General features: G+C 47.9%; 1 protein-coding gene and 1 long non-coding RNA gene across 6 annotated transcripts in view; one reads left to right on the top strand and one right to left on the bottom strand.

The window, feature by feature from the left end:
* The window catches only part of NRP2 (neuropilin 2), a 123,498-nt gene extending 98,139 nt beyond the window's left edge, over nucleotides 1–25,359 (bottom strand). The window contains exons 1-2 of one of the 5 annotated variants that reach the window (XM_038422251.2): nucleotides 24,455–25,359; nucleotides 3,347–3,524 (exon numbers count right to left, since the gene is read on the bottom strand). In XM_038422251.2, coding sequence (XP_038278179.1) covers nucleotides 3,347–3,524; nucleotides 24,455–24,527 — 251 coding nt within the window. In that variant the 5' untranslated portion in view covers nucleotides 24,528–25,359. Of the gene's footprint in view, nucleotides 1–3,346; nucleotides 3,525–22,676; nucleotides 22,776–24,454 lie in introns of those variants that run through there. The other 4 variants (XM_038422250.2, XM_038422252.2, XM_038422253.2 and 1 more) reach the window with 4 other exon arrangements.
* On the top strand, nucleotides 10,974–14,935 carry LOC122458186. The gene is made up of 3 exons (XR_006278092.1): nucleotides 10,974–11,193; nucleotides 14,647–14,652; nucleotides 14,921–14,935. It is a non-coding gene; the product is annotated as an uncharacterized LOC122458186 (long non-coding RNA).
* Nucleotides 25,360–25,777: the final 418 nt, after the last annotated feature.

The raw sequence follows: 25,777 nt of genomic DNA, 5'->3' as shown, positions 1-25,777 counted from the left end.
CTGCACAGTCTAATCCTTCAGCACCATTAGTTCAGCAGAGCAGCTGATGGAAGATTTCAGGAGAGAATCTCTGGAAGGGGCTTTTAAAGTCCAAAGAGAAACGTAGCTGGGGAAGGGACTGATGACTGGAAAAGGTGGCTATAGAATGGAGTGATTCACGCAACACTGAAGCTTCTGATTTGGATTTTCCAAGCAAACAGCACAGACTGAACAGAGAAATGGCAATTACGAAGGATTGGGTAGAACAGCCACGTGACTGGGAATAATCTTCATTTCTCATCTATAGGAGGCTGGTTCAAGTCTCTCCTGAGATCAAAAATAAAACTTGGCATGTGCACGCAATGCAATGTGACAGAATGGCAACCTTTCACCAAAGCAGCATGCTCTTTTCAAACTGGACACCGCTTCCCAGTTCAGATAGCAGATACCCAATCCCACTGCCTGGGACTGAAGCTGGAGGAAAACGGCAGCTGCACTCGCAGTGCTGAGAGGAAGAAATGGCGAGAAGACGGGCTATTACAATTATTTCCGAATAGTTTGGCTGGTCTTAACCAGAGCTTCTCTCTTTCCCTTTCCCCTTTTGCTCCCGGCTTTATGGCTGCATTATTGCGTCGGAAGGGCAGCACAGACGATGGCCTGTTTTTCCCAGGCTTTATTTTAGAAAGTGCCCGCCCTACAAGCATTAAGATCCTGGCTGTGACTAACACACAGGAGAAGAAAATAACAGAAGATGGCCAATTTTCCTTGTTTTGAAGTGCTTTCCAAACTAAGGAGCTTCTTTGGAGCAGGGATGAAGCAGAGAGAGAGAAAGGCCTTTGAGGGCTTCAATTACACCAAATTATTCCTTTCATGATGGGGGAGGGAGAAGGCCCAGTTACTTCCTAATGTGGCTGGACACAGCTTAAAAAAAGAAAAAAATATGGGACTGAACAAATGTGCCTCCTTAAAAAAAAAAAAAACAGGGCAAAATGAAAACAATTAAAATAATCAGCACTGTGGGAGAAACTTCTTTGCAGTGATCTCAGAAAGCTCACTGACTGAGCCTTACCCAGGAATTAGCACGTATTTAGTGCCCCTTCTGACACCAATATCCCATTCTGACACCAGCCTTGCACTCCTGTGGAGCAGGAGCAGGCATCCAGGCCCTTGCAGCTCAGAGAAGGAGGAGGAGGAATCAGTGGCATGGATATATTCTAAAAGTGTCATTTACATTTTTTACACGCATGCACCAGTCCTAAAACAGAGATGCAGGCAATCCGCAACTTCAGCACTCTCAGCCCAGCACTGATACCTAGTTCCTAGGGAGCAACTCTGCCTCAAGAATTGTTTCTAATTAGAGACCACTGCAGACTGCGAATTCTCTTGCTGTTCACAGAGCTCCCTCCACCTAGAGCCTTATGCAACCAAAAGTACCAGCATCAACCTTTCTTCTAAGACTACAAAATTGCTCAGATACTAAGAAAAAGAACTTGGAAAACTAGCTGTAATAGTGACAGCTGATGGCGCTTGCCACAACTGCATTCTTATTCCTATTTTATAGATGGGAAAACAGGCAAAATGTGGGGCAACAGTTTCGAGGTCAGATTTTCAAGTGCTTAACACCTGCAGCTGGGGACAGCTTTTCAAAAAGAACTCGGCTCCCACATATACTGCTAAAGGGCCAGATTTCCAAAGCATTCAGCTTCCAACATGCTTAGTTCTTCTGAAAGCTGGGGCTGCCTGTGGGTGTTAAGCACTTTTGCAATACTGGCCCTGACTTGCCTAAGGCAACAGAACGAGTCAGTGTCAGAATCAGGACACTTAACTCCTACTGCCATATCACACTCCCCTCTATATACTAAAAGCTAATATACCAAACTCTTAATAGGGTTTTCATCAGTAGATCTCCAAGTACTTTACAAGGGAGATCAGTACCCATTTTACAAAAGGGGAAACTGTCACCCAGAGAGGGAAAATGACTTGCCCAAGGTCACCCAATAGGCCAGTTGCTGAGCCAGAAATAGAATCCAAGTCTCCTGAGTCACAGTCCAGTGGAACTATAACATTTTTATTACCAGGGGTTTTGGGTGACTGCATTTAGCCACCTGTAAGTTATGCAGCTCTGCCTAAACGCACAACAATAAAACCATGATCACATCCCTCACTATTTTGCTTAGATCACCTGTGTTCATTTATAAAAAGAAAAGGAGGACTTGTGGCACCTTAGAGACTAACAAATTTATTTGAGCATAAGCTTTCGTGAGCTACAGCTCACTTCATCAGATGCATTCAGTGGAAAATACAGTGGGGAGATTTATATACACAGAGAACATGAAACAATGGGTGTTACCATACACACTGTAAGGAGAGTGATCACTTAAGATGAGCTATTACCAGCAGGAGAGCCGGGGTGGGGGGGAAGGGGGAGAGGAAGAAAACCTTTTGTAGTGATAATCAAGGTGGGCCATTTCCAGCAGTTGACAAGTGTTCATTTATGGCCATGGTCAGAGTTCCTGCTTCCCACCCCCCCCCCCGGTACATGGGCCTGATCCTGCAAAGTACTGAACTCCCTCAACACTCACTGACTTCAGCACTGGTTGGATCAGGGCCTATGTGTATATAATAGGCCACATCCTCAACTGGTGTAAAGCAGTGTGCTTCCATTGAAGCCAATGAAGCTATGCTGATTTACACCTGCTGAGGATCTGGGACCATAATTTTCAATCTTCAAAAAATTCACCTAAGATTGTGCTGATTGTTTTGTGTCAGTGGGCCTGATCCTAGAGTCTGATATGTGGATGCTATCATAAATCAAAGGGAATACTGTGTGTGGAAAGACTGCAGAATCAGCTCCATTTCAGGAGACTCTAAACTTTTCCACATTTCAGACATCCCAATAGTTGGTCACGGACTCTAGAGGGTACATACTGGATTATAAATCCACAGAGACCACATCATTAATTCAGCCTTTAATGGTGCCCATTGATGCTGTTAATTATTTACTAGCTGCTAATTGATTTTCCTGGATAACTTGCTTCCCGGTCTTGCCTTCAAAATCAGAATTCACCAAGTGTAGCTGAATCAGCACCGGTGCAGGGAACAGAACCAACACCTTCTATGTGCCAAGGATCGATACCCAAGGCTGGGATTCAGAACCTTTCCCTTTGAGTGTGATGGAGTCACACAACAGTGGGCTACAAGGTAAGCCAGACTCTGAAGGAGAGTGACATAGCGAGGTATGCTCTGGAGATTGGGGCCACCACCCAGTTTCCTGTTTCACAGAGTGCTTGGTCCTCGCCTTTCTAGTTAAGAGAGGAAGAGGAGGAGGAGCAGATTATCTAGTAAAGAAGAAGAGGAAGGCTCTTACTTGCAGTCATGTTTCTCAATTTCAAAATGAGGGTTGAAGTTGAGGATAATCTTCTGATTCGCTTCCGGGGCGTAAATGAGCCACTCGCAGTTCTGGTGGGAGGGGTAGTCCTGTGGGTATCCAGGTGAAGTGATGTAACCAGCATCCTTTGAATTCAAACGACCCCCACATGACTGAACTGCAAAAATAACCAAGAGAACAAGTGGCTAAAACTGGCTATGACCTTCAAAACGTTAAGATTTATGCCTTTAGTTGTCTGATAAAGAATGTTTAACGGGCCTTTATGGCAGCGCGGTCTACAACTATCAAGCTAATCACTGGGTGCTTACAGTGAAGGTGATTATTATATACAGCAATCCCCCCACCCCCCTCTACACACACACATACCACATTTTAGACAGACCAGAAAAGGCCATAAACGCTCCTGCCTATGCAATTACAGATTTATTAAAGAAGAGGCAGTGAGATATCAGATCATTTGGAGCTGCCTTTATTTTCTCCCCTCTACTGGCTCTTTTAAAAGCTTTCTATGGCACTCTTCCATAGAAACCACAAAGGCCCTGTACAAACATTGCTGGATGAAAATGCACAATATATCCCTGCAACTTAGGGAAGTAGCATCATCCTCATGTTGCAGGGTTAAGTGACTTGTCCAAGTTCATACAGAAAGTATGTGACAGAGCCAGGAACAGATCCCCAGTTGCCTGGCTCCCTATCCCATGCTTTAAACCACAAGACAGTCTTTCCACTCCCTTCTTCCTGCCCCTCTTCTAAGTACCTCTCCTCTCAGTTTTGTCTCTCTGGTCTTGAAACACTTCAAGCCAGTGGAGCAGTTGGAATTACAGACTCTGATCATCAACAATGGTGGTTTTGTGGCCCAGAAACGGCCTGGTAACAATTACATGTTGAGCAAAGGAAGCACTTTCAGCTTTGGGTTATAACAGGCCCTAGAGGGCGATTTCATCTTCAAAAAAACATTTAATCTTATGAACACCACAAATCTGATTTATTATTTCATTACTCGCTGGGAGGAAAATCTGCATCATAGAGTCAATTGATAACATACTAAGATTCCGAACAAGGTCTCTTTCTCCAATAGGCATCTATATTTTATGTTCCTTGATTCCCCCAATCCCAGCAGAGCGGCCATCTCTGCCACCACTGCGTGCCACAGCTGGCTTCATTCAGCCGATGGTGCTGCTCCATAGCAATCCAATGGGGGCTGCCAACCAGATGATGCTAAGCCAACAGCATCAAGTTGCTACGGAAAGTGCTTGTGTCACCTTCCCAGATGCAGACACTATTCAGACAAGAAGGAGTTAAGTCGCTCCTGTAGCCTGATCCCTAGTTCAAAGACAGGCTTCCTCCTCCCTACCACACCCACCCCAGACTAGAACAATGGAATAGACACAGTGGAAGCAAGTGCATGTATGTGTCCACTCATTCCCAAGCTATAAACCAGCCCAAGTCCACTCTTGTTAAGGGACTGAATGACCTCAATTGTCACTGAAGCCATATTTGGGAAGTGTACCACCCACCACTGAAAATGTGGGATGTTTGTGAGTAAAGGCTGAAATTCCTCAGCACCAGGAGCACTTAGCCTTGGGAAGGTTTTAATTTAAGAGCCACAGCAAACCAGGAGGAAAGAATAAGACAAGGGGGGGGGGAGGAAATGCCTCTGAGATTTTGCGCCGCTGGCATCAGTCATGCTTCAATATCACCATCTGCATGAAGCAGCAAGGCCTTGTGAATTATAGATTACCTCTCAGCAGCCACCCAACAGGACTGGATCTTCTTCGCTACAGGTGCAGTTTAGCCATTCCCCAGCCTGGCAATATTATTGTCTGCACCATTTCCACCTTAGACAAACGAACAGCTAGTCAAGAGTTCAAATGCAGAGGGGAAAGAAAGGGCACGCGTGTAGCACTGCACTAAAGCCGGACAGTGAGGCTTTAAAGCCATGCCGCCTGCACTTGTTCCAGCTCTGATGTGCTAATCTGCATTAAATCACAAAACTGAGCCAGGCCGTCTCCTTTAAGGGGGATGCACAATCTTGTATTCACTGACAAAGCACAGGAGGGAGCGTGATCTCTAGCACAGATGAACAATTACACCAGGTCTTACACAAAGACAGAGATAATTAGCCCATCACAAATGAGCCCACTTCTGAAAGTTACTCCTGTACGTTTTTAAGCACAATAAATTACATTCCTCTGGGTGCTCTGTGTACTGCATACACCGCAGGACAGCACTCATACAGGTTTTGTAACATCTTGCGACTGGAAATTTAGGCTTATCCTTTGGGAAGATTTAAGGCCAAGATCCTTAGCTGGTGCCAACCGGCCTAACTCCATTGATGCCAATGGAACTACTCCAACTTACGCCAGCTGAGGATCTGGCCTTAAAGGTGTCTGAACGTAGAGCAGCAGCTGCCCTATAGGCTGCAGAGGGTGTAATTTTCCAGTTTGTATGCTCCTCTGCCAGCTCTTGGCAGGAAAACCACAGCCCGGCAATCGACTTGCCCCGTGCCAGTCTTTCTGCAATGACAACCGTGCAGCCAGGTGGGACAGTTCTTAAGACATCACTTCAACTTAACCTGCTGCTCCTCTCTGCAAATTCCCTGGAAAAAGAAAGAATACGTGCTGCATGCGGACCCAGCGATGAACAATAGCAAAAGGAAGCCTCCTCAAAAGGAGGAGGGGTGCTCTGTCCTCCCCACAAGGGAGTAATCACTTCTTTGCCACAAAACAGGACTATTTTTATCCTCTCCTACTTATTGATGTTCTAAACCATATTCCTCCTTAAAAATAGCTTTCTCCTCGCACCTCCAAGGGCATCGCTGTGACTTTCCCTTTCCCCAAATAAAATAAAATCCTAAAAAAAGCTCAAGAAAACAGATAAGAGCTGAGGACTCATAAAAACATCTGGTTTTGTTCCACAGAGAGCCTGCTCAACACAAAAATATTTACAAACGCACATTCTTGCGCAGATCTCTTTCCCTCCCTTCTGAAGCACATGCACTTACATGTGGCTATGTGGATTTTAGAAAGATAGGCAGACACATTGGCGCACGCACGCGCGACTGAGAGAATTCACCTATCTGTTGACGCAGAGATATTTATGTGCGATTCACACTTCTCTCATGTACACACTTCCACACCCTCCCATAAAAATTCACACATCATCTACACACACGTACACTCTTCTAATGAAGATAAATATTCAAGCTGCAGACTGTTTTTCTTGGAAAGGGTGAAGTCTTGAAGCAATGAAAACAAATTCAATCCTTCCACTCCTCATCATCCTCTCTCCAGCTTTTTCAACATCCTTACCCACTAGACTGGTGCCACCAACTAGTCACAGGATTCTAGCACCCTTACTAAATGCTGAATAACAGAATGAATATTCCAGAGGCAGTCCCAATAAAGTCAATAAGACGACTCATGCATTAAGGAGATCCACCATGTGAACATGGGTATCAGAATCTGACCTTTCGTCTTTCGTTCTTGGATGATAAAATGAGGTGCAGAAATCCTACTTTCACCCCAAATCTTGGGTTCACACATTGCTGTGTAAACCCATATCAGGTAGACAGAGCACAACTGACCGATCCCAGGGGCTTGATTCTTATCTTCCACAAGTTTTAACCCTGAGTATTTTCACTGACTTCAGTGGAGACAGTCCTGATTTATACCGGGTAGGTGAGATCAGAATCAGGCCCGACTGTTTTACACCCAAATTCCATTTATGATTACAATCTAAAAGATGAAATGTAATTGAACAGAATGAAACAAACAAACAGATGGGTGGGGGGCTGCATTTCTCAGCTCCATAGATACTAGGGAGATCGACAACTGTGTTTCTTTTTTGTTACTGTTAGAACACCTCACCTGCAGGAACATGTCACCTGCTACTCTAACAGGGCCAGAGGCTGCTGTGGCATTCCTCCCTTAGCAGCCCCGTTGAAATAAACAGGGTTGCAAAGGGTATACACCACAGCAGCAGCTGGTCCATAATCAGCACTTAGATACTATGACGGTGGATATTATATCAGGTAGATGAGGCCTCATAAAGCAACCCTGCCTGACCAAATGATCTAATGGCTCCTTGGAGACGGCTAGACAACTTGGCGCTGGTGCCAGTCCAGCTTCCAGTGGACAAATGCCCTCACTACAAAAATGCACCATCAGAACGGTCACCCCTTGTTGGCAGCCCCAGCAGAGAGGCCAAGCAGTGACGTGCATGAAAACTGAAGGCTAGTTTACATCCTGCATTGAAATAACGGTGTCATTTTAAGCCAGTTCAGCTTAATTGGTGCAAAAGGCTGCATGGGTGTTTGTATTTCAGCAAAAATCAGGCTTGTTTCAATTTAGCTTAAGTCAATTAAGTTGCCTGATCTTTAGATAATGTATTAATTATATTGATTACTTAAGAATCCCCAGTTATCACTTTGAGGGTTGACAGGTTCTTGCCCCAAGCTCAGCCCCAGTATTATTCAAATGATTATACAGTTGGGAACCCTGATGTGCAACACTCACTGTATAGGAACTCTTTTATATTTACAAATATAGTTTATTATACATTTAGCACAGTCACAAACACCCCATCTCAGTAAGGTAGATAGAGACACTACAGAATGTACATGTGCACATCCATAAAATCACATCATCCGTTGTAGAACCACCTGAAGTGTTAGCCATCATCTTCCTCATCACCATCACCTTCCCCCTCATCACCAATGGCCATCATTCTGGCACCTCCCAAGGACTACATCTCCTTCTCCTACTGCCCCTAGGCTGCGATGCCACTTTTATAGTATGTTACACTGCCGTTATGTTTGATGCATATTCAGTAGGGGATTTTTCCCCTTTTCCTTATTTGTATTTCCTCACCTCACTAATGGTGCAGTGTCTCCTATAAGTTAGCACAGCAATGATCTCAACTTATTATCATATATGTCAATTCGTTACCATGGCCCTTTTGTGAGTAGGTATCACATTTGTTATTTCTGTCCTAACTGTTTTTTTCGGTTCTTTACAAGTTCCAAACTGTGATGCACCATGAACTTTGGAAGCCCCCTATGCATAGGCACCAACTCCATGGGTGCTCCAGGGCTGGAGCACCCACAGAGAAAAATTAGCCGGTGCATAGCACCCACTGGCAGCCAGTTCCCCTCTCTGCCCCCCGCCGATCAACTCCTCTCCCTCTCTCCCAGCACCTCCTGAACACTGCAGATCAGCTGTTTCGCAGCATGCAGGAGGCACTGGGAGGGAGGGGGAGGAGCAGGGAAGGGGTCCTCTTGGGGCAGGATGCAGAAAGAGGCGGGGAAGAGGTGGGGCGGGGTTGGACCGGGGGCGGGAAGAGGCAGGATATAATATAAACCTATAATAAAACAAACATAAGAAAATAAGAAACCTATAAGAAAAGATATATAGGCAAGCAAGTAGGCTAACCTTAGATGTATCTCTCTCATGTACCTGTTATGTACATCAGTTCGTTGCCAGGAAACTTCTGTGGTTGACTCATGCACCTGGGGTCAGAACTTCCCCTTAAATGCTATTTTCAGCTTCCCAAATACTTTGGGTTTTCTGTTGGGCCATTTATGTGTGCAAAGTTTATCTGTTCAACTTTCAGAGGCCTCAAGACTTATGCTAACTTGCTGAAGCTAATGTCTTACAGGATACAGGCCTGTAGGTTTCTTATATTACTGTTGAATATAATGCAAAGCAATGAATATAATAAAGGCAAGCTAGCCCATTGGGCTAGACAGGCTTAAGCTAAACAGAAATAAGATACGCTTAAACCGAAATCACAGAATCCACTCAAGCTGGTTTAACTAAACCGGTGCAAGTTTGTGTGTGGACAAGACCTGAGCCACCTTTCCAGACCAGGTCAGGACTTGAGGCACGTCGGCTGGGCAGGGTGAAGGAAGCGGGCACTGCTGCTCTGCAAGCTGTGTGTGTTGTGTGGATTAAACAGAAGACGTCAGTCTTCAGTATGCCCTGGCAGCTTTCACCAGCCTTAAATTCACTTAATAAAATTAAAATGAAATGTTAAATATTAGCCAGGTCTGCTAAGGGCCCAGTATGTTCCACCACTCAATAGCTAAATGCGCTGTTTGGAAACCGCTCTCCTGTGCTCCCTTCCAGGCTTGCTGGAGGAGGGGAGCTAGATCTAGGGTTGTGGGTAAGCAGAAGAAGCAGCAGATCTCTGGCTTGCTCCTCCCCTGCCCTCAATCACAGGGAAACTTCTCTAAACCAACTCTACAGTGCTGCCATGGCTCTGGTGGGGGCGGGGACAGCTGCTCTCTTGGGCATCATCCTCCCTCAGATCCCCAGGGGAGTAAGATCATTCCCCATGACCTTAAACTGCTTCCCCTGCCACACTGGGAATGACCCCTTGAAGGCTGATGGGAAGGCCATGGTAATACAGCTCCCTGAGTACTGTGCAATGTAATGGTGGGGAACCAAAGTCCTGAGGCATCACATAAAGACATTGGACACAGCACAAAGGCTCCAGCTCTCCAAAGGTGTCCTGAGAACTGCAAGGTTTCCCCACACAGCTGGGTTTGGAGAGCTGAGATCCTTGCCCACTCTGTGGTGCAGAACATATTTCCCCTCATCTCCCCATGGGAAAATTAGGAAAAACCTCTCCTTGCTGAAATTCACTGGCCAAGAGCAGCCCCTCACGTGCATATGCACACCACTCCCTTTGAAGTTGGCATGGCAAGCATTACACACGTGGATCAAAGTGGATGGTTGCGCCCAGGGATCTGCCTAACAGATTATATGAGAGTGCCCTGACGCCTTCAAACGCTGTGAAATCTTGAGCAAGAGGGTGTTCTCCCACTGAGTGAGTTTTCTGCCAATTAAATCCCACCAGAGTTTGCTGACATCAGAAGAGCAGGGTTCAGTGCATCCTGTGATCTTGGATGCAAAAAGCAAAGGCCAACTCCATGTGTAGCTTAAACTTACCCTAGCCAAAGAGGTGCGTTTCAAAATACACACATATGCTGCAGCCACTCAGAGTTGGTGGTTTCCACCAAGAAACTACCAATAAATCTTTTTGATTCACTAGGGTCATATTTGGTTACGATGTTGTTATAAATATAAAGGGAAGGGGTTAAGAAGCTCTGATACAGTACTATACAATAATAAAAGCTGTTTAGGGCAAATTATGGCTTCTAACATCACTCTTGTTAAAGCAGATCTAGTCAAAGAGGAAGATTACTTCCCAAATCAGAGTGTGAATGTTGTAGTCCTCTATGAGTTTACTGTAAGAGTGCCTTTAGCCAGCATTCACCTTGAATGGAATGGTACTGAGCATGAAGTTATAGCTGGTGTAAGGAAGTTATTGCCTAAGGATCTTTTGATTGGGGAAGATGTTAAAGCTTTGTTCAGTCCAAGTAACCAGTCACAGGAAAGAAATGATCTTAAACCTGTGTCTATTATGGGCAATGATTTGCCTGTGGAGGCTTTCTCCAAATGTTTGTCTGTGCAAAAAAGCAGTTTGTCTGTGAATGAAGTTTCTGAATGTCTGTCTAATGTCTCAGAAGTGAATCTGGAATTAGATAAAGAGAAAAAGAGAACTCATTGGTCAGGACAATGTTTCTCAGGAGCAGATCAAAGTGGCTGATGCACTCTCCCATGAAAGTTTCCCAAAATCAACTGGTTAAAATCGTCCTTGAAATATAAAAAATATTGTTAGTCTTTATACAGTTAGTAGCAGATCTACAGATGCATGTGTCTTACTAATTCTGTTTTCTCCTAGAGCTCCAGGAAGAAATCAAGCCAGTGTTTCACACTATCTCTGATTTGGGGGGCATGTCATAAATATAAAGGGAAGGGGTTAAGAAGCTCTGGTACAGTACTATAAAATCCTCTTACCTATAAAGGGTTAAGAAGCTCAAGTAACCTGGCTGGCACCTGACCAAAATGACCAATAAGGGAACAAGATACTTTAAAATCAGGGGTGGGGGAAATCTTTGTCTGTCTGTGTGATGCCTCTGCCCAGGGACAGATCAAGAAAGCAAGCAAGCAATCCAATTCCTATAGAGTTAGTAAGTAATCTAGTAAGAAAATGCATTAGATTTTCTTTTGTTTTTGGCTTGTGAAATTTGCTGTGCTGGAGGGAATGTGTATTCCTGTTTTTGTGTCTTTTTGTAACTTAAGGTTTTGCCTAGAGGGATTCTCTATGTTTTGAATCTGACTGCCTGTGAAATTATCTTTCATTCTAATTTCACAGAGGTGCTTCTTTTACCTTTTTTCTTTCTAATAAAGTTCTGTTTCTTTTAAAAGCCTGATTGATTTCTCTATGATCCTAAGACCCAGGGGTTTGGGTCTGTGATCACTTTGTAACCAATTGGTTAAGATATTATTCTCAAGCCTCCCCAGGAAAGGGGGTGTAAGGCCTGGGGGAATATTTTGGGGGAACAGGAACTCCAAGTGGTCCTTTCCCTGATTCTTTGTTAAATCACTTAGTGGTGGCAGTGTACCCTCCAAGGCAAAAAAGTTTGTGCCTTGGGGAAGTTTTACCCTAAACTGGTAGAAATAAGCTTAGGGGGTCTTTCATGTGGGTCCCCACATCTGTCCCCTAGAGTTCAGAGAGGGGAAGGAACCCTGACAGATGCATTCATGCAAAAATAGCACATGACATAGGAGCAGCTCCTGCTCTTATACCCATTCCAGGAAGGAGACAGAGCTGAGACATTCCAGCACCAGGTAGTCAGTGGGAGTTCTGCCGGCATGACGAGTGAGGATCAGGCTAGGTCACGTGTTGTGGAGCGTCACAACCAGGACTTTAGAATCACCAAAGAGGAGGCTTCTGCCCAGAGAAGCCTTTGGCTGAGCCCAGTGCATGCTGGGACAGGACTTTGGGGGCGTAACCAGATCATATGAATGATCTATGAAGTTTATGTACTTCCCTACCAAGTCCCAGTGCCTTGATTTAAGGAGCTCCAAGTAGCTGGGCAGGCCCTTTGAGTCCGTTTGTTTTATGTCAGAGAGTGAGAGTCAAAGCTCCTTGCTGCCAAATTGGGAGCATCTGCAAAACAGCAGGGTTACCCAGGCATGGAGCTGTAGGCTCAGTTTCTGTGCTGCCCGCCCCTACAAACTGTGCCTGTCATCTGGCCCACAGAAAATAAATGAGCTTTATCTGGATTAGGAGTATCGCTCAAGTACATTGGAGTTAGGAATAAATGAGACCAAAGAGCCAGTGTTCCCCGAAACCACAACCAGGGAGAAAGAAGGATGTGAGAAGTGAGCTGTGAGATCTCTGTCCGGAGGGCAAAGAGACAGGAGGGGAGGATGAGCAGTTGTTGCTTACTGGCGGTCAGGGTTCCATCCCCTCAAGCTGCATTCTTTATGTACTTTTTTTTAAAATGCCATGAACATTGCAGCCCTCGCTCCACTCCCTCCTCCCTCACAGACCCAAAGATCTCTGCTCCTCGGAATTCAGCACAAAGGAGAGATACCCTAAAGCAGTATTTCTCAGCAGCCATGACAGCCTCCTCGGGGGTGACGGGGGACCCGTCCCTCCCTTCCTATTGCTCCTGAATGCACTGCCCTGCACCACCTCTGGAGACACGTGGGGCACAACGCTGCTGGAGCAAGGTGAATCCTCGACCCACCTTGGTGGCGCTCGGTGGTTAGGCGGCAGGCTCCAGCTATGGGACTTTGGGAGCCTGGCTGCAGGGCTTTTCTGGCCATGTGGCCTCAGCTTTGGGCTCCAGCCCCTGGCTCTGGACACTGGCCCCTTGCTCAGGTCCCGGGCGCCAGCCGTGTGGCAGCAGGAGTCAGCCCTGGGTGCTGACCCCTCTCTCCAGCCACAAGGCAGCAGGCTCCAACCCCCAGCTTCAACTGTGTGGACCCTGGCTCTGACCCTGCAGCGGCGGGTGCTGACCCCCGGCTCCAGCCATGCAGGCTCCCCCTATTGCCCCAGGCCCTCGCTGCCTCCCCAGGCCCCCCATCACTGTGGACCTCCGCTGCCTTCCTGGCCCCACAGTCATTCTCCCCATCACCCCTAGTCCCTGCTGCCTCCCCCTCAGACCCCCGATTTAGGGCTTAATTTGTCCTGGGGCTTGTTGAGAAAAAGCGTGCTGTGAAAAGTGACATTAATGAACATACAAATATCACTTCACAGAATTATTTTTATTATTGAGGCTACAAAAAACCCCACATAAATAAATTAGAATGATTTACATGTGTATCTGTGTATATTTATTTGTTTTTCCTAAAGTTAATTACATATTTTAGGAAAAAATGTCAGTGTGGCAACAAAAAACTTTGTTGTGAGAACCCCTGCCCTAAAGACTCCTTTTCATGCGAGCACGTATCCACTTATAGCTCAGTAACAAAGGATCCTGCCACAGAGTGTTCTCAGCTCCCAGTGACGTGAATGAGAGTTGAGGGTGCTCAGTGCCTCCCAGGATCAGACCTGAGCCCCAATTCAGCAAACCACCCCCATTCAGCAAAGCGCTTAAGCACGTGCTTAAGTCCTTTGCCTAGGTAGGAAAAACTAGTGTTCTAACACCTTGGTGGATTCATTATTATTAACACCATCCACAGTGCTTTAGAAGTATCTGTATAGGTTTGTATAGGGTTCCACATCACAGTGCTATCTGAGCCCCTACCATATGATAAAATCCTTGCCCCAGGGAGCTTCCAATCTAGGAACATGAAGAGGGATCAAACACCACAAATGTGATATCTCTGATTTAAACATTGCTTAATGATCTGTCAAGGAAAGACACACAGCACAGGGGAAAGCTAATAAGGTTAGCTATTTTAGCCCAAAAGTGGAGGTCATATTTAACTGAGGTGTCACATTGGTTTGATTTCTGTTGTGGGATAAAGTTTCAAAGGCTTCCTGAACAACTTAATACATACAGATATACACACACATGTAAATGCACTTATTTAGCTATACAACGCCTTCTGTAAGATGATCACAAAGTGATTAAGCACACGCACAAACTGTTCAGGATTTTATAAAATGGGAAGTTCCCCAGATGCCACCCCATCTCATCTGGGTCCCTCCAAGCTGCACTCAGAGTTTAACTAAATTTCATGCTAGAGCCGCAGCTAAGCCGATTGTAAGGGCATGTCCGTGATCTGAACTAGGATTTTGTTTTATTCAAAGTGACTTCAGCCTGTCACGAGACAGCCTCATAAAAACTCTGTCTGGGCTTAAGCAAAAAAGAAATGAGCCAATCCATCAGGCTAGGAATGCAGCCATTTGACCACTTCCTAAGGCAACTGGGAAGGGATACAAAATATTTACTTCCTAGCACTGGACAGCAGTGAACGGTGACCTCCTGGTAACGGATCAAATGGAACTGTTCCCTTGAACTTTTACAAGGAAAAATCATAGTAATTTTTTTTAAAAGTGACAAATTAAAAGATTTCCAATCTTTGCACTCTTCCTTGCTATCTTAATCCAGGGAGGAACTTGAAATAGAAACCTAATGCTGGGACAAGTAGAAACTCTTCCCTGAAAATCACAGGGCCAGAACCTCAGCTGGTGTAAATCAATGCAGCTAGATTGATTTACAGTAGCTGAGGATCTGACCCCTAGCCTTTAAAAACTCTCATTTCATTTTAAAAAAATGTTACTTTGATGAGATTTCACATCATAGCCATTTCACATAATGCCACCTGCACTAACCTCATTATTTGTCATCTGATATCATAAACAAATGCAATTCCAATAGGGCAACTGATCTAATAGTGTTAGTTTATATTTATGTCCACTCTTCTGCAGGCCTTACTGCAAATGTAATTCTGGAACCATTGGTGATAGGTCTGGAATTACAATGCATGGCTACTCCAATAGTCATTGGAGTGGAGGAACAAACAACATTAAAACTTTCAGGTCAACAAGGAACAGCGTCTGTTTCCACTGGCTTTTGTATTATAATTCCAAGCAACTGAAATTGCATAAAAGACTACTACTATTTCATAGCGATATCTAGGGCCTGCAGAGTGCTTTTCATCTGTAGATCTCAAAGCACTTTGCACACAAGGTATCATAACCTCTGTTTTACAGATTGGGAAACTGAGGCACGGAGTAGTGAAATGACTTGCCCATGGTCACACCACAGCACTGGGAGTAGAACTGGGCCACAGAACATAATCAAAATACTGTGATCATCTTCCCCCTGCAAAAAGGCTGGTGTGGGGATGGTGGAAGAAGATTAAGAGGCAATTGACTTCCATGAATTAAAGAAGGGACCATGCATTCACCTATGACACACGTGTAAAGAGATTTGATCTCTTCTGATGACAGGTGTTACATAAAGCTGAAATTATTATTATTGTTATTATTACAATGCCAAGAAGGAGATTCTGCATCTTACCCCTCCACCTCCACCCCTTCCAGGATCATGTCTTATTTCCTTCTGTATCCAACGCCTATTGTTGCAATCCCCATCCAGTCAACTACCATTCCCTTCCTCCCCTTCATGGGGCCAGGCTCTCCAAGGAGAAGTATCCTTATCAGAGGACCTGTTGAAACTACTGAGCAAGTTAAACGGCTTTACACTGAGCATTCGGCACTATGCTGTCCACCATATGTGTCAGTAGCATGCTAATATGCACCGCCACACTGGACACAATCCCCCTGCTGTCATCTTCCCCCATTCTTCTGGATTAGATCATAGTTCTTTTATGGAGACACAGGAGGAGATGGTATTATTTAAGAGCCTTGCTGGGCAAAAGCTATTTTGTCTTTTTGATGGCTCTCTCAAATGCAGCTACTGCTAAACCTTAATACTAGAGCAGTAGTTATTACACATTCTGGGAAATGCCTTAAATACATTGTTTCCTGCTGAGCAAACATTCAGTGGTCACTGAGGAAAGGAAGGGTGGGTGTGGCTTGCAAATGAATATGTTTCTTTATAGCTCTCTCTCCCCCTCCCCACTCTGGAAGAGAGAATTCCAGGGCAGGGCTAGGTTCTGAGGGATCCCTCTAAGAAACACAAGTGAAGTGAAAATGAATGGCATTGGCATGGAAGCCTGTTGGCTTATTAGCCCTATCATTTAGAGGTGGCCAGAGAAGGCCAGGTTTTCAAAACCCAAACCAAGTGTGGTTCAGAGCCAGGTTCTGAATCACCAGAGCTCAGGGTGTCTGTATACAAGCTAAAAGAAAAGGAGGACTTGTGGCACCTTAGAGACTAACAAATTTATTTGAGCATAAGCTTTCATGAGCTACAGCTCACTTCATCGGAGCTGTAGCTCACGAAAGCTTATGCTCAAATAAATTTGTTAGTTTCTAAGGTGCCACAAGTCCTCCTTTTCTCTTTGCAGGTACAGACTAACATGGCTGCTACTCTGAAACCTGTATACAAGCTATCACTTTTGTCTTACCTACATAATGGGCAAATCAGAAAAGCCCCAAAACAGGGGTGGTTCAAGCTTTGGGTCCTATTTTTCTTGAATCGTCAAGTCTGGAGGGGAAACGGGTAATTCAGATAAAAGGTTCCAGTGCTGTCCACCCTCTTCTATTAATATGTGATTTCACTTTGAATGCCAGCTAATGCAATCTTCATCACGATCCCTCCCCACAACACTTGGATCACTTCCTCTACATCCCTCTAAGGAAAAGGAACCACTCCAAGAGACCATTTAAAAAAAAAAAAAAAAACTAACGGCACAAAGGATAATCCTTTCCCCCAAACAAAATTTGTAGATGAAGTCAAAAGGACAGCAGGTCACCTGCACATTTTTTTTTAAAACACCAAGTCTTTGTTTCACAGCCAGGATTGGGGCCCAGTCCTACAAGCCCTTAAGTAAGTAGTCCCATTGAATTCAGCTGGACTACTTGTGTGAATAAAGACTTACTGGGATGAGTCATTGTTTTGAGGGGAGACAAACAGGCTGAACAATCTGGACCAATTCCTGAAGTCCTCCTTCAGACAAATCTCCCACTGAAGTCAGTTCTTGTGTCTATCACTGCACAGGGATAAAGTATGGAGAACAACTTGGCCCTTTGAGACTTTGATGTGACCTTGACTTCTAGGAGATGACCCTTTGATTCTGACTGTGATTAAAACCATGCCACTGTAGCCCAAACCACTGCAAAACTGTGCTAGCAACAACCCTGATCTGTGTGGATGCCGCTACCACAGTTTCAGCCAGAGTGTGTGAAGAAGGATTTTGAAAATAACCTAGTTATCCCTTTGTTACAATTAGAAATGGGTCAAAGGACTCTTGTATGATGAGGGTAAAACTAGAGCTGTTCACACCTCCCTCTCACTCCCCAGTGTGTGCATTCTGTCATCTTTCCCTGCTTTCTGGATTAGAGATCCCAAGTGGGAGATCCCAAGATGTAAGACTTGCCTCTGCAACTTCACATCACAATGGAAGAGAGTTTAGCAGCTTGCAGTTTTCTCTCACACTGCTGCAAATGGCCCCCACCATCCCTGCTAAATGCTTGCTTCAATATTTCAACTTCAGATCGGATCACAGTGTTCAGATATATACGATGTATTTATACAGCACAGCTGGTCTGTCAGAGGTCACATAATTTGGCAGCCATCCCAGTGCTTAAAAATTAATTTTTCCTTATTAATACAACTGGGGGTCCCACAGGATAGGATCCCAGCCTTATCTGAACCTGACAGCTTCCTAAACCCTGTGAAGGATGCTTTCTCCTCTAAGGCTATCCGTGATACAAGGCCACTGTGTCCTGGAACCCAACTGCACTAGATCCGGTTAGGAAGCCAATCCAATGGCCCGTGCAAAGTGACATATTGTTGAAGTGAGGGAGAGCCACCTTCTTCAGCACAGCTTCCCGGAACGGAACTAGTTTGCTTTCTGATCTTAGCCCCTTAGCCTGGCACAATGTACCTAAAGCATAGAGTAAATAATCGGAGGAGGGAAAGTCAGGAGATGGAGATGGAAAGTGTCTCCTAGAGCCCTCTGGGGAAAAGCATGTCTGCCTGCTACAGCAGACGCCACAAACAATGATAATTCTGTGCCAGAAAAAAGTTAGAAAAACAAATACTCCCTTGACATGGGTTATAGTCCCTCACTGAGCACATACTCATATGTTTTAATGAAGCTTCTGGCAACTGCCATATTCCTAGTCTAAAAATCCTCTCTCTCCCAGTAAGTTTTCTGTTAACAGCATAACAGGATTTTAAAAGGCAAAGCAATGAGTGTTTGTGTGCTGCCCACGCATGGGTGCATGCAAGTGGGTTGTTGGTTCTGCTAGATTACAGAAGTCATTTCTAAAAATACCAGCTTTTAGGAAAATATTTGAAAGTCTTTACAAGTGAGCATTGCTCAGAGTTGCATAAACATCATCTGAATCACTCTGTACTTGGGTCACTCACAACCTTTACTTTCTTATTTGATTGCTTTTGCAACTAGCTGAGGGGAGATGAAAAACACACAGACGTCCAACCATCAGATTTGTCTTTCCAGGGTCTCCAGCCCACTCCCTACATAGTTATCTTAGTCTTTGCTTGACTACAAACAAATTGGCAGCTGCACTGTTTATCTCTTACAGTAAAAATGACTGCAAGAGGTTTTTTTCTGTGTGGATTATCATATTATTGTCTATTAAAAAATCTCTCCCCTCTCTATTTACATCCCTTGGGGAAGCTTAAAGAGGGACTTTCATAATGGGGGTAAGCTTTCAAATACACCAGACTTCCAATATAAATCCATCCACCTCAAACATGTTTTTCTTACCATGTTTGCTAATTACTAAAACTACTTGTATATAAATCAGCGTGTGTGCCCTGTCACAGTTTATCTTCTCTTATTGGATTACACAATGATGTCATATTCCAGTATTTGTGATATCACAACCATTTCCTTGACAACAAGAAGTCTGATGTCAAACAGGATGAGAATTTCATTGCAAATGCAAACAGCACCGGAGGCTGGACTCGGAGGCTGGACTCGGGGGGAAGAGGAAGGCACTCACCCAAATATTTTTATTGAACTGCATGGCACTAGGGAATGGTAATGGGATACAGAGCCCTTCACCTCTAGGAACCTGATTCTGTATCTACTCAAGGACATGAGGGCACACAGCACCTAGCAGAATCAGAGTTGTGCGCGTTGCCAATTCAGCTGTTTTCCAATGTCCCTGTAAATTCAAACACCCCTCTAATTTCAATTGTTTCATTGAACAAAGGCATCCCCCACAATGTCCCCTTTCAGACTTTGACAAAACCCTTTTCCCACAGGTGCCTGCGCTGGCATAGGAGAGTAAAGTATGTGTAGTTCCAGTAACATCGACTGAATCTCCCAGATAGCAAAGTCTTCCCATTTTGTAATTTGAAGTGCAAGGCTTGTGGGGAAGAGGGTGGGGTGAAGCAGGAGAACTTACAGGCTTGCATCTATGTGTCTCTTTGGCACAATGGGTCAGGGCGTTCAACTGATAACCTCCCAGGATGGGAGGGATAGCTCAGTGGTTTGAGTATTGGCCTACTAAATCCAGGGTTGTGAGTTCAATCCTTGAAGGGGGGCCATTTAGGGATCTAGGGCAAAAATTGGGGATTGGTCCTGCTTTGAGCAGGGAGTTGGACTAGATGACCTCCTGAGGTCCATTCCAACCCTGTCATTCTATGATCCTAACTTGCAGGAGAGGCCTGTGGATTTCTTCATGAGACCTTTTTAAGAGAAAAAATAACTGTCATTTAGTGCCATCTGGTCCATAACAAAGGCAATAAATGTCTTCTTTAGGAGCGTTGTTATGAAACTCCAGGGATAAATCTGCTCTGACAGAGATGTCTAGGAAAGGGATGAACTCAGTCAGGGGCAGACCTCTAAAATCCTCACCAGGGCATCATTTGCGCTTCATGGTGGCATATACGGCATGAGCTAAATTGGGGTTCTCAAACTGTGGGCTGGGATCCAAAAGTAGGTTGCGACCCCATTTTAATGGGGTCACCAGGGTTGGCTTAGACTTGCTGGGGCCAGAAGCTAAAGCCCAAGCCCAAACACCTGGGACCGAAGCCCAAGTCCTGGGCCATGGGGCTCAGGCTGCAGGCCCTCTGCTTGGGGCTGAAGCCTTCTGGCTTTGGCTTTGACACCACCACCAGGGGCAGCGGGGCTCAAGCTTTGGACCCCCCGTCTGGGGTGGTGGGTTTGGGTAGGCTCAGGCTTCAATCCCCTCCCCTGCCCCCACCCGGGTCATGTAGTAATTTTTGTTGTCAGAAGGGAGTCACGATGCAATGAAGTTTGAGAACCCCGAGTTAGTTAGATGGTCCTATAATTGGAGGGAGGGGGGCCCTCTAATAGGGAGGGTGTATGTGTACATTTGCCCTCTAGTAGAGGGTGGGTGTGGTTTTTCCCTCTAATGGCTTGTCCTGAGATAGGGGAGAAGAACCTACTATTATAATCAGCTATGGCTTCCTTTCAGGGGACAAGCCTGTAGTTTTGGAGCTGAAGGGCAGTGTTCTAGTCCCACCGCTGCAAGTGTGTGTTAATCAGTACTTGTGCGCGCTCCCTGCAGCACATACCTTCTTTACACTCAGCCTAGTTCCTAAGTGAACAGATGCCCACATCATCACCCACGCTGATTGGCAGATCCTTCAGAAAGGCCAAGGGCTGAACGGGCAGGGACTGTGAACTCCCACACACCAGAGTTCTGTCTGGGTCAGGCCAGGGCTGTGAAAGCCGGTGCCTACCTTTCATGAGCACTAAATTCACGGAAAAAAAGATTCTTAAAGAATAGCAAAAGAAACCCAACCGGACTGTTCGCGTCCAATCCCTTTGGTATAAATGATCTAGTTTCCTCTACCAGGGCACTTCCCCGTAAGGGAGCCATACTTAATGCATCCCCAGACCAGCCACTGCTGTGCTACCCCAGACTAGGCTCTGGCCCTTTGGTGCCGGTGAAGAACCGCAGTTCAGCCCAGCTCCGGCAAACGGGAGCTTACTCACAGCTCTGATGTCCCCTATTACCTGACGCTGGTTTTAGGGAGGAATCCGGCAGCTGAAATGCAGCATTAGCCAGAATTTCCTCCTCACTTGGGAAAAGCAGCAACCTCCCCAGGCTCATTTGCAACTAAAATCACCTGTGGCGGAGCGAATTCTCACTCTCTGACACGGAGGGGGGGACCTATGCAACCCCCCCCCCCCCACGCAGGCAGCCCCGCCGGAGAGCCCGCACCAGAACGGGCTGGTGGCAGGGCGCGGCGGAAGCCGGCAGAGGTTCCCTCCGCTCCATGGGCGTCCGTGGCTGCGCGGTCTCGCCTCCCGCTTAGGCGGGGGAACGGCTCCGCGGCCAGGACTGGCACGGCGGGCCCCGCCTTTCTCTCTGCTCCACTGGCCCAGGCAGATCGGTGCCAAGTGGGAGCGAGGCTGCCCGTGCACACGAGAGCAGCAGCAGCAGCAGGGGGAGGGAAACGCTAGCACCGGGGACCAGAAAGTCCTGCCTCGCTAGAGGAATGGGACGGGGGGCGCTGCTTCATTGCTAAGGCGTCCCCCCTCCACCCCAACACTTGTCAGTCCCTATAGCCCCTCCCCCGCTCTGCACAACCGAGGCGGCATTGGAGAGGCTGAGGTGCGGGGGGGGGGGGGACACGCTTTAGCCGGATCCCCCACCCCTCAGGGCTGGTTTGAGCGTAAACCCCATTAAAAGGAAAGGAGGACTTGTGGCACCTTAGAGACTAACCAATTTATTTGAGCATAAGCTTTCCTGAGCTACAGCTCACTTCATCGGATGCATGCCGTGGAAAAGCTGAATGCATCCGATGAAGTGAGCTGTAGCTCACGAAAGCTTATGCTCAAATAAATTGGTTAGTCTCTAAGGTGCCACAAGTCCTCCTTCTCTTTTTGCGGCTACTGACTAACACGGCTGCTGCTCTGAAACCCATTAAAAGGGTTTCACGTGAAAGTTTCTCCCCTGCTGCCTGTTGCGCTGGGTCTTTTCCTGCCACGCCGCTGGGCCCGGCTCCGGGAGGGAGAGGTGAAGGAGGAACATGGCAGCAGGCGGACCCTGGGTGCAGAAGGTGTCAGCACAAACACGTCTACAGGAGGCAGGCGCCCTCCGCTGCGGCCCCGATCCTGCTTCGCGTTGGATTGGCTGGCAGCAGGATCCGGCCCCAGCCCAGGGCGGGGCCCCCGGGCCCGCACGGCTTTCGGTGCACGGCCCCCCGGCCGGGGGAAGGCGCAGAAGGGTCTCCGAGCTGCCCTCGGTGCGTTTGTTTGACGCGCACCGCCCAGGGCACATTGCACGCTGCATTTCTGCCCGGCTGAGCTCTGTGACAGCCCGGGGCAGGGCGGAGCGGCTCTTGGCACCCCTCCTCCCCCCAGCCTGCAGCCCGAGCCTGGCTGCGATTCCAAATCCAAAACCCTGGCACCGTGTTTACCTTAGCCGGACTTTAGCACCCCCCACAGAAGGTGCCAGGGTGTTTCCGGGCTTCCCAACGCCAGGCACTTGTTCTGAATGAGCGAGATCCTTCCTCCTTGGCACCCGCCCGGGGGGGAGCCGCAGTGACAGGACCCGCAGACTGGGGTGGCACGAATGAAATAATGATGTTCACTGACATATAGCGAGTGCCTGCACGCGGAGCCATGGGGTAGCTCTAAGGGGGCGGCGGCGGGGTGGTGGTGGGGGGTGATGCTAACGTAGCCTCGACTCACCCCACCTCCCGGCTGCTAGCTAGTGGCTTCCAAGAGTTGCACATATTTTAATAACCACGATAAACAGTAGGGCATGTGAGGTTTGTATATTTATTTTTGCGGTGGTTTCTCTCCCCCCCCCCCCATCTGTCTTATCAGGGTTTCACTCCCCGCCCAGCGGTTAGTGAGCTGGAAAGGGTCTGTCAGATCTCCGGCGGAGTCACTAAGGGAGGAGCGATTTCGCCAGCCGCACTCCAGTCCCTCCAAGGCTGTTTTGCGCAGCCCAAAATGTATTTACCGATTGTCAGAATTAAACAGTGGATTGGAATTTGATCGGAGTCCCTTTGTTTCCCTTATCTCCACACAGTTTGTCCTCATCCCTCCACTCCTCTCCCCCCCCCCCATCCCCAATTATTTTTCTGTTGGCAACTGCTTAGGACCGAATTCCATCAAGAAAAGTTTCTAACCACTTCAGAGGGCTCCTTAGACCCCCGAGGTCCGCACTGTTTGTTTTCTTAATAAAAATGTATATGGACTAGCTCCTCTTTCCCTGGCAACACAAAAAGAAAAGGAGGACTTGTGGCACCTTAGAGACTAACAACTTTATTAGAGCATAAGCTTTCGCGATTCTCATCGGATGCATTTTCCACCAAATGCATCCGATGAAGTGAGCTGTAGCTCGCGAAAGCTTATGCTCAAATAAATCTGTTAGTCTCCAAGGTGCCACAAGTCCTCCTTTTCTTTTTGCGAATACAGACTAACACGGCTGCTGCTCTGAAACCTGGAAACACAGACACTGAAAGGGGGTGGGGGGAGAGAAACATCCCCAGTTGCTACAGAGCGGGACATTTCATTAGACAGTAGGCACAAAATGACCTGCTAACAGCCATGTGGGCGGGGGTGGGTTTGGTTGGTTTTTTTTTTTTTTTTTTTGAAACCGCCACCCCGGCTTAAAAAAAAAAACACACCAACTTTTTTTTCTTTTTTTTTTTTTCAGATCCAAAAGTCGGTTGCTTTCCTCCCTTGCCCATTTCAAACCTTATTTAATTAGACTTGGTAAACGTATCTCCAACCGAGTGGCTATAAATTATTTATGCCTGGGTTGGGGGGGGGGCGGGGGAAAGGAACAAAAACCTGCAGGGAGATATATGTTCTGCTTCAAAACAAAACAAAATCTCCCGGAAACTATAATGCAAAGGCTTGGTCGCGTTTGTTTGTTTGTTTGTTTAAAAAAAAAAAAACCAAAACAAAACCCCTTTTGATTTACTCCATATGTGACAGCTGAACACAGCCGAAGCCTGTCTCCGGGTGAGCGCGTTTCACCACACAGACACCCAGAGCTCAGCACGCGCCAGCCCGGGAGGGGAAAGTTGCGTTGCCCGCGAGGGCAGAGAGCCCGGGCTCGCGCGCCGCGAGCCCGCTGGGGACCGGTGTAACCGGCAGAGCGGGCGCCACATTTGCTCCGCTTTCCACGGCAAATGGAGCAACGCGCGCAGCTGAGGAAATTAACTTTCGTGGGTCTTACCTGCTTCGCCCAGCCCTCCGGATCCAGCCAAGCACAGAGCTAAAAATCCCCAAACGAGAGGCAAGGTATCCATTTTTTAGCAGGCTGGGTGTGGGGGAAGGGGAGGGGGGGTGTTTCTCCCCGCGCTGGCTTTGCGAGGGGCTTTCCTCGGGAAGTCCCGCCGGTCTTCACCCCGCACCTTAGAATTTCCTCGGCAAATGTTTCGGGTTGTCTCTCGCCTCTCCTCCTCCTCCTCCTCCGTGCCTTGGCGTCCTGCCTGGCCCCCGCTCCGCTGCCTTGCACAAACCCGCTCGCGGGAGCAGAAGCCCCAGGAACTCCTTCACGGCAGGCGCGAGGCAAGCCGGCCGCTGCTTCCCCCTCCGTCCCCCCAAAATCCAGTCTACAGACCGCGCGCGCCCGCAACGCGCGCGCGCCCGCGTGTGTGTGTGTGAGTGAGTGAGTGTGTGTGTGTGATCTCCACAGTCCCTCAGCGTGTCATTTCCTTGAACGTCCCCTCACATCCCCCCCCCCCCACACACGCTTCCCGAGCGCCAGCGGCTGGCCCGGGGCATGGCCCCGGGGCTGGAGGCTGCAGGGTGGCACCGCGCGGGCGCGCGCCCCCCCCCCCTCTTCCCGCCGCGGCGCGTGGTTCCCCCTTCCCTGCGAGCCTGTGGCCGGGGCGCCGGGCGGACACGCCGCGCGGGATGATTCACGTGCGGCGGGGCCGGGCCGCCAGTCGCGTGCGCGCGTGTCTCGGCCCCCGACAGACAGACAGACACGCAGCCACCCCTCCGCGTCTCTCTCTCTCTCGGGGGAGGTGCGGGCGCGCAGCCTGCCCTGTGCCTGCCCCCCCCCCCGGCTCCTCGCAGCCTTTTCAGGCCGCCGCGCCTGCATGTCAGAGCCGGGAGGCCGAGCTCTCCGATTACACGCTCGCCCAGGGCCCGCCCCTTCTGGGTCCCCCCCCGGGAAAGCGGCCACCCGGCGGGCACCCAGCGCCTGCCCGGCTCCAGCCGCCCCGCCCCAGGGCCACACGCCCCACTCAAGCGGGGGTGGGTGTGTTGCCTACAGGCAACCAGCACCTGGCCCCTAGTGGCCACCCCAGCTTCCTCCGAACACCTCATCCAGCCCCCGGGCCTCCCCGTGCGCCCCCGATAGCAGCACCGGGCGGGAGCCCTACTAGCTCGGAGATCAGAACAGCGGCTCAGACCCAAGGTCCGTCCAGCCCAGCACCCTGGCTCCCGGCCCTGGCCAATGCCAGGTGCTTCAGAGGGAAGGGCCCCACCAGGGCAGTTATCAAGCGATCCTTCCCCTGCCCTCCAGTCCCAGCCCCTGGCCCTCAGGGGG

Source organism: Dermochelys coriacea, chromosome 11 (assembly GCF_009764565.3).
Source record: "Dermochelys coriacea isolate rDerCor1 chromosome 11, rDerCor1.pri.v4, whole genome shotgun sequence".
In the NCBI taxonomy this organism is placed as follows: Eukaryota; Metazoa; Chordata; order Testudines; family Dermochelyidae; genus Dermochelys; species Dermochelys coriacea.
This window is presented reverse-complemented; position numbering and strand designations above follow the sequence as displayed.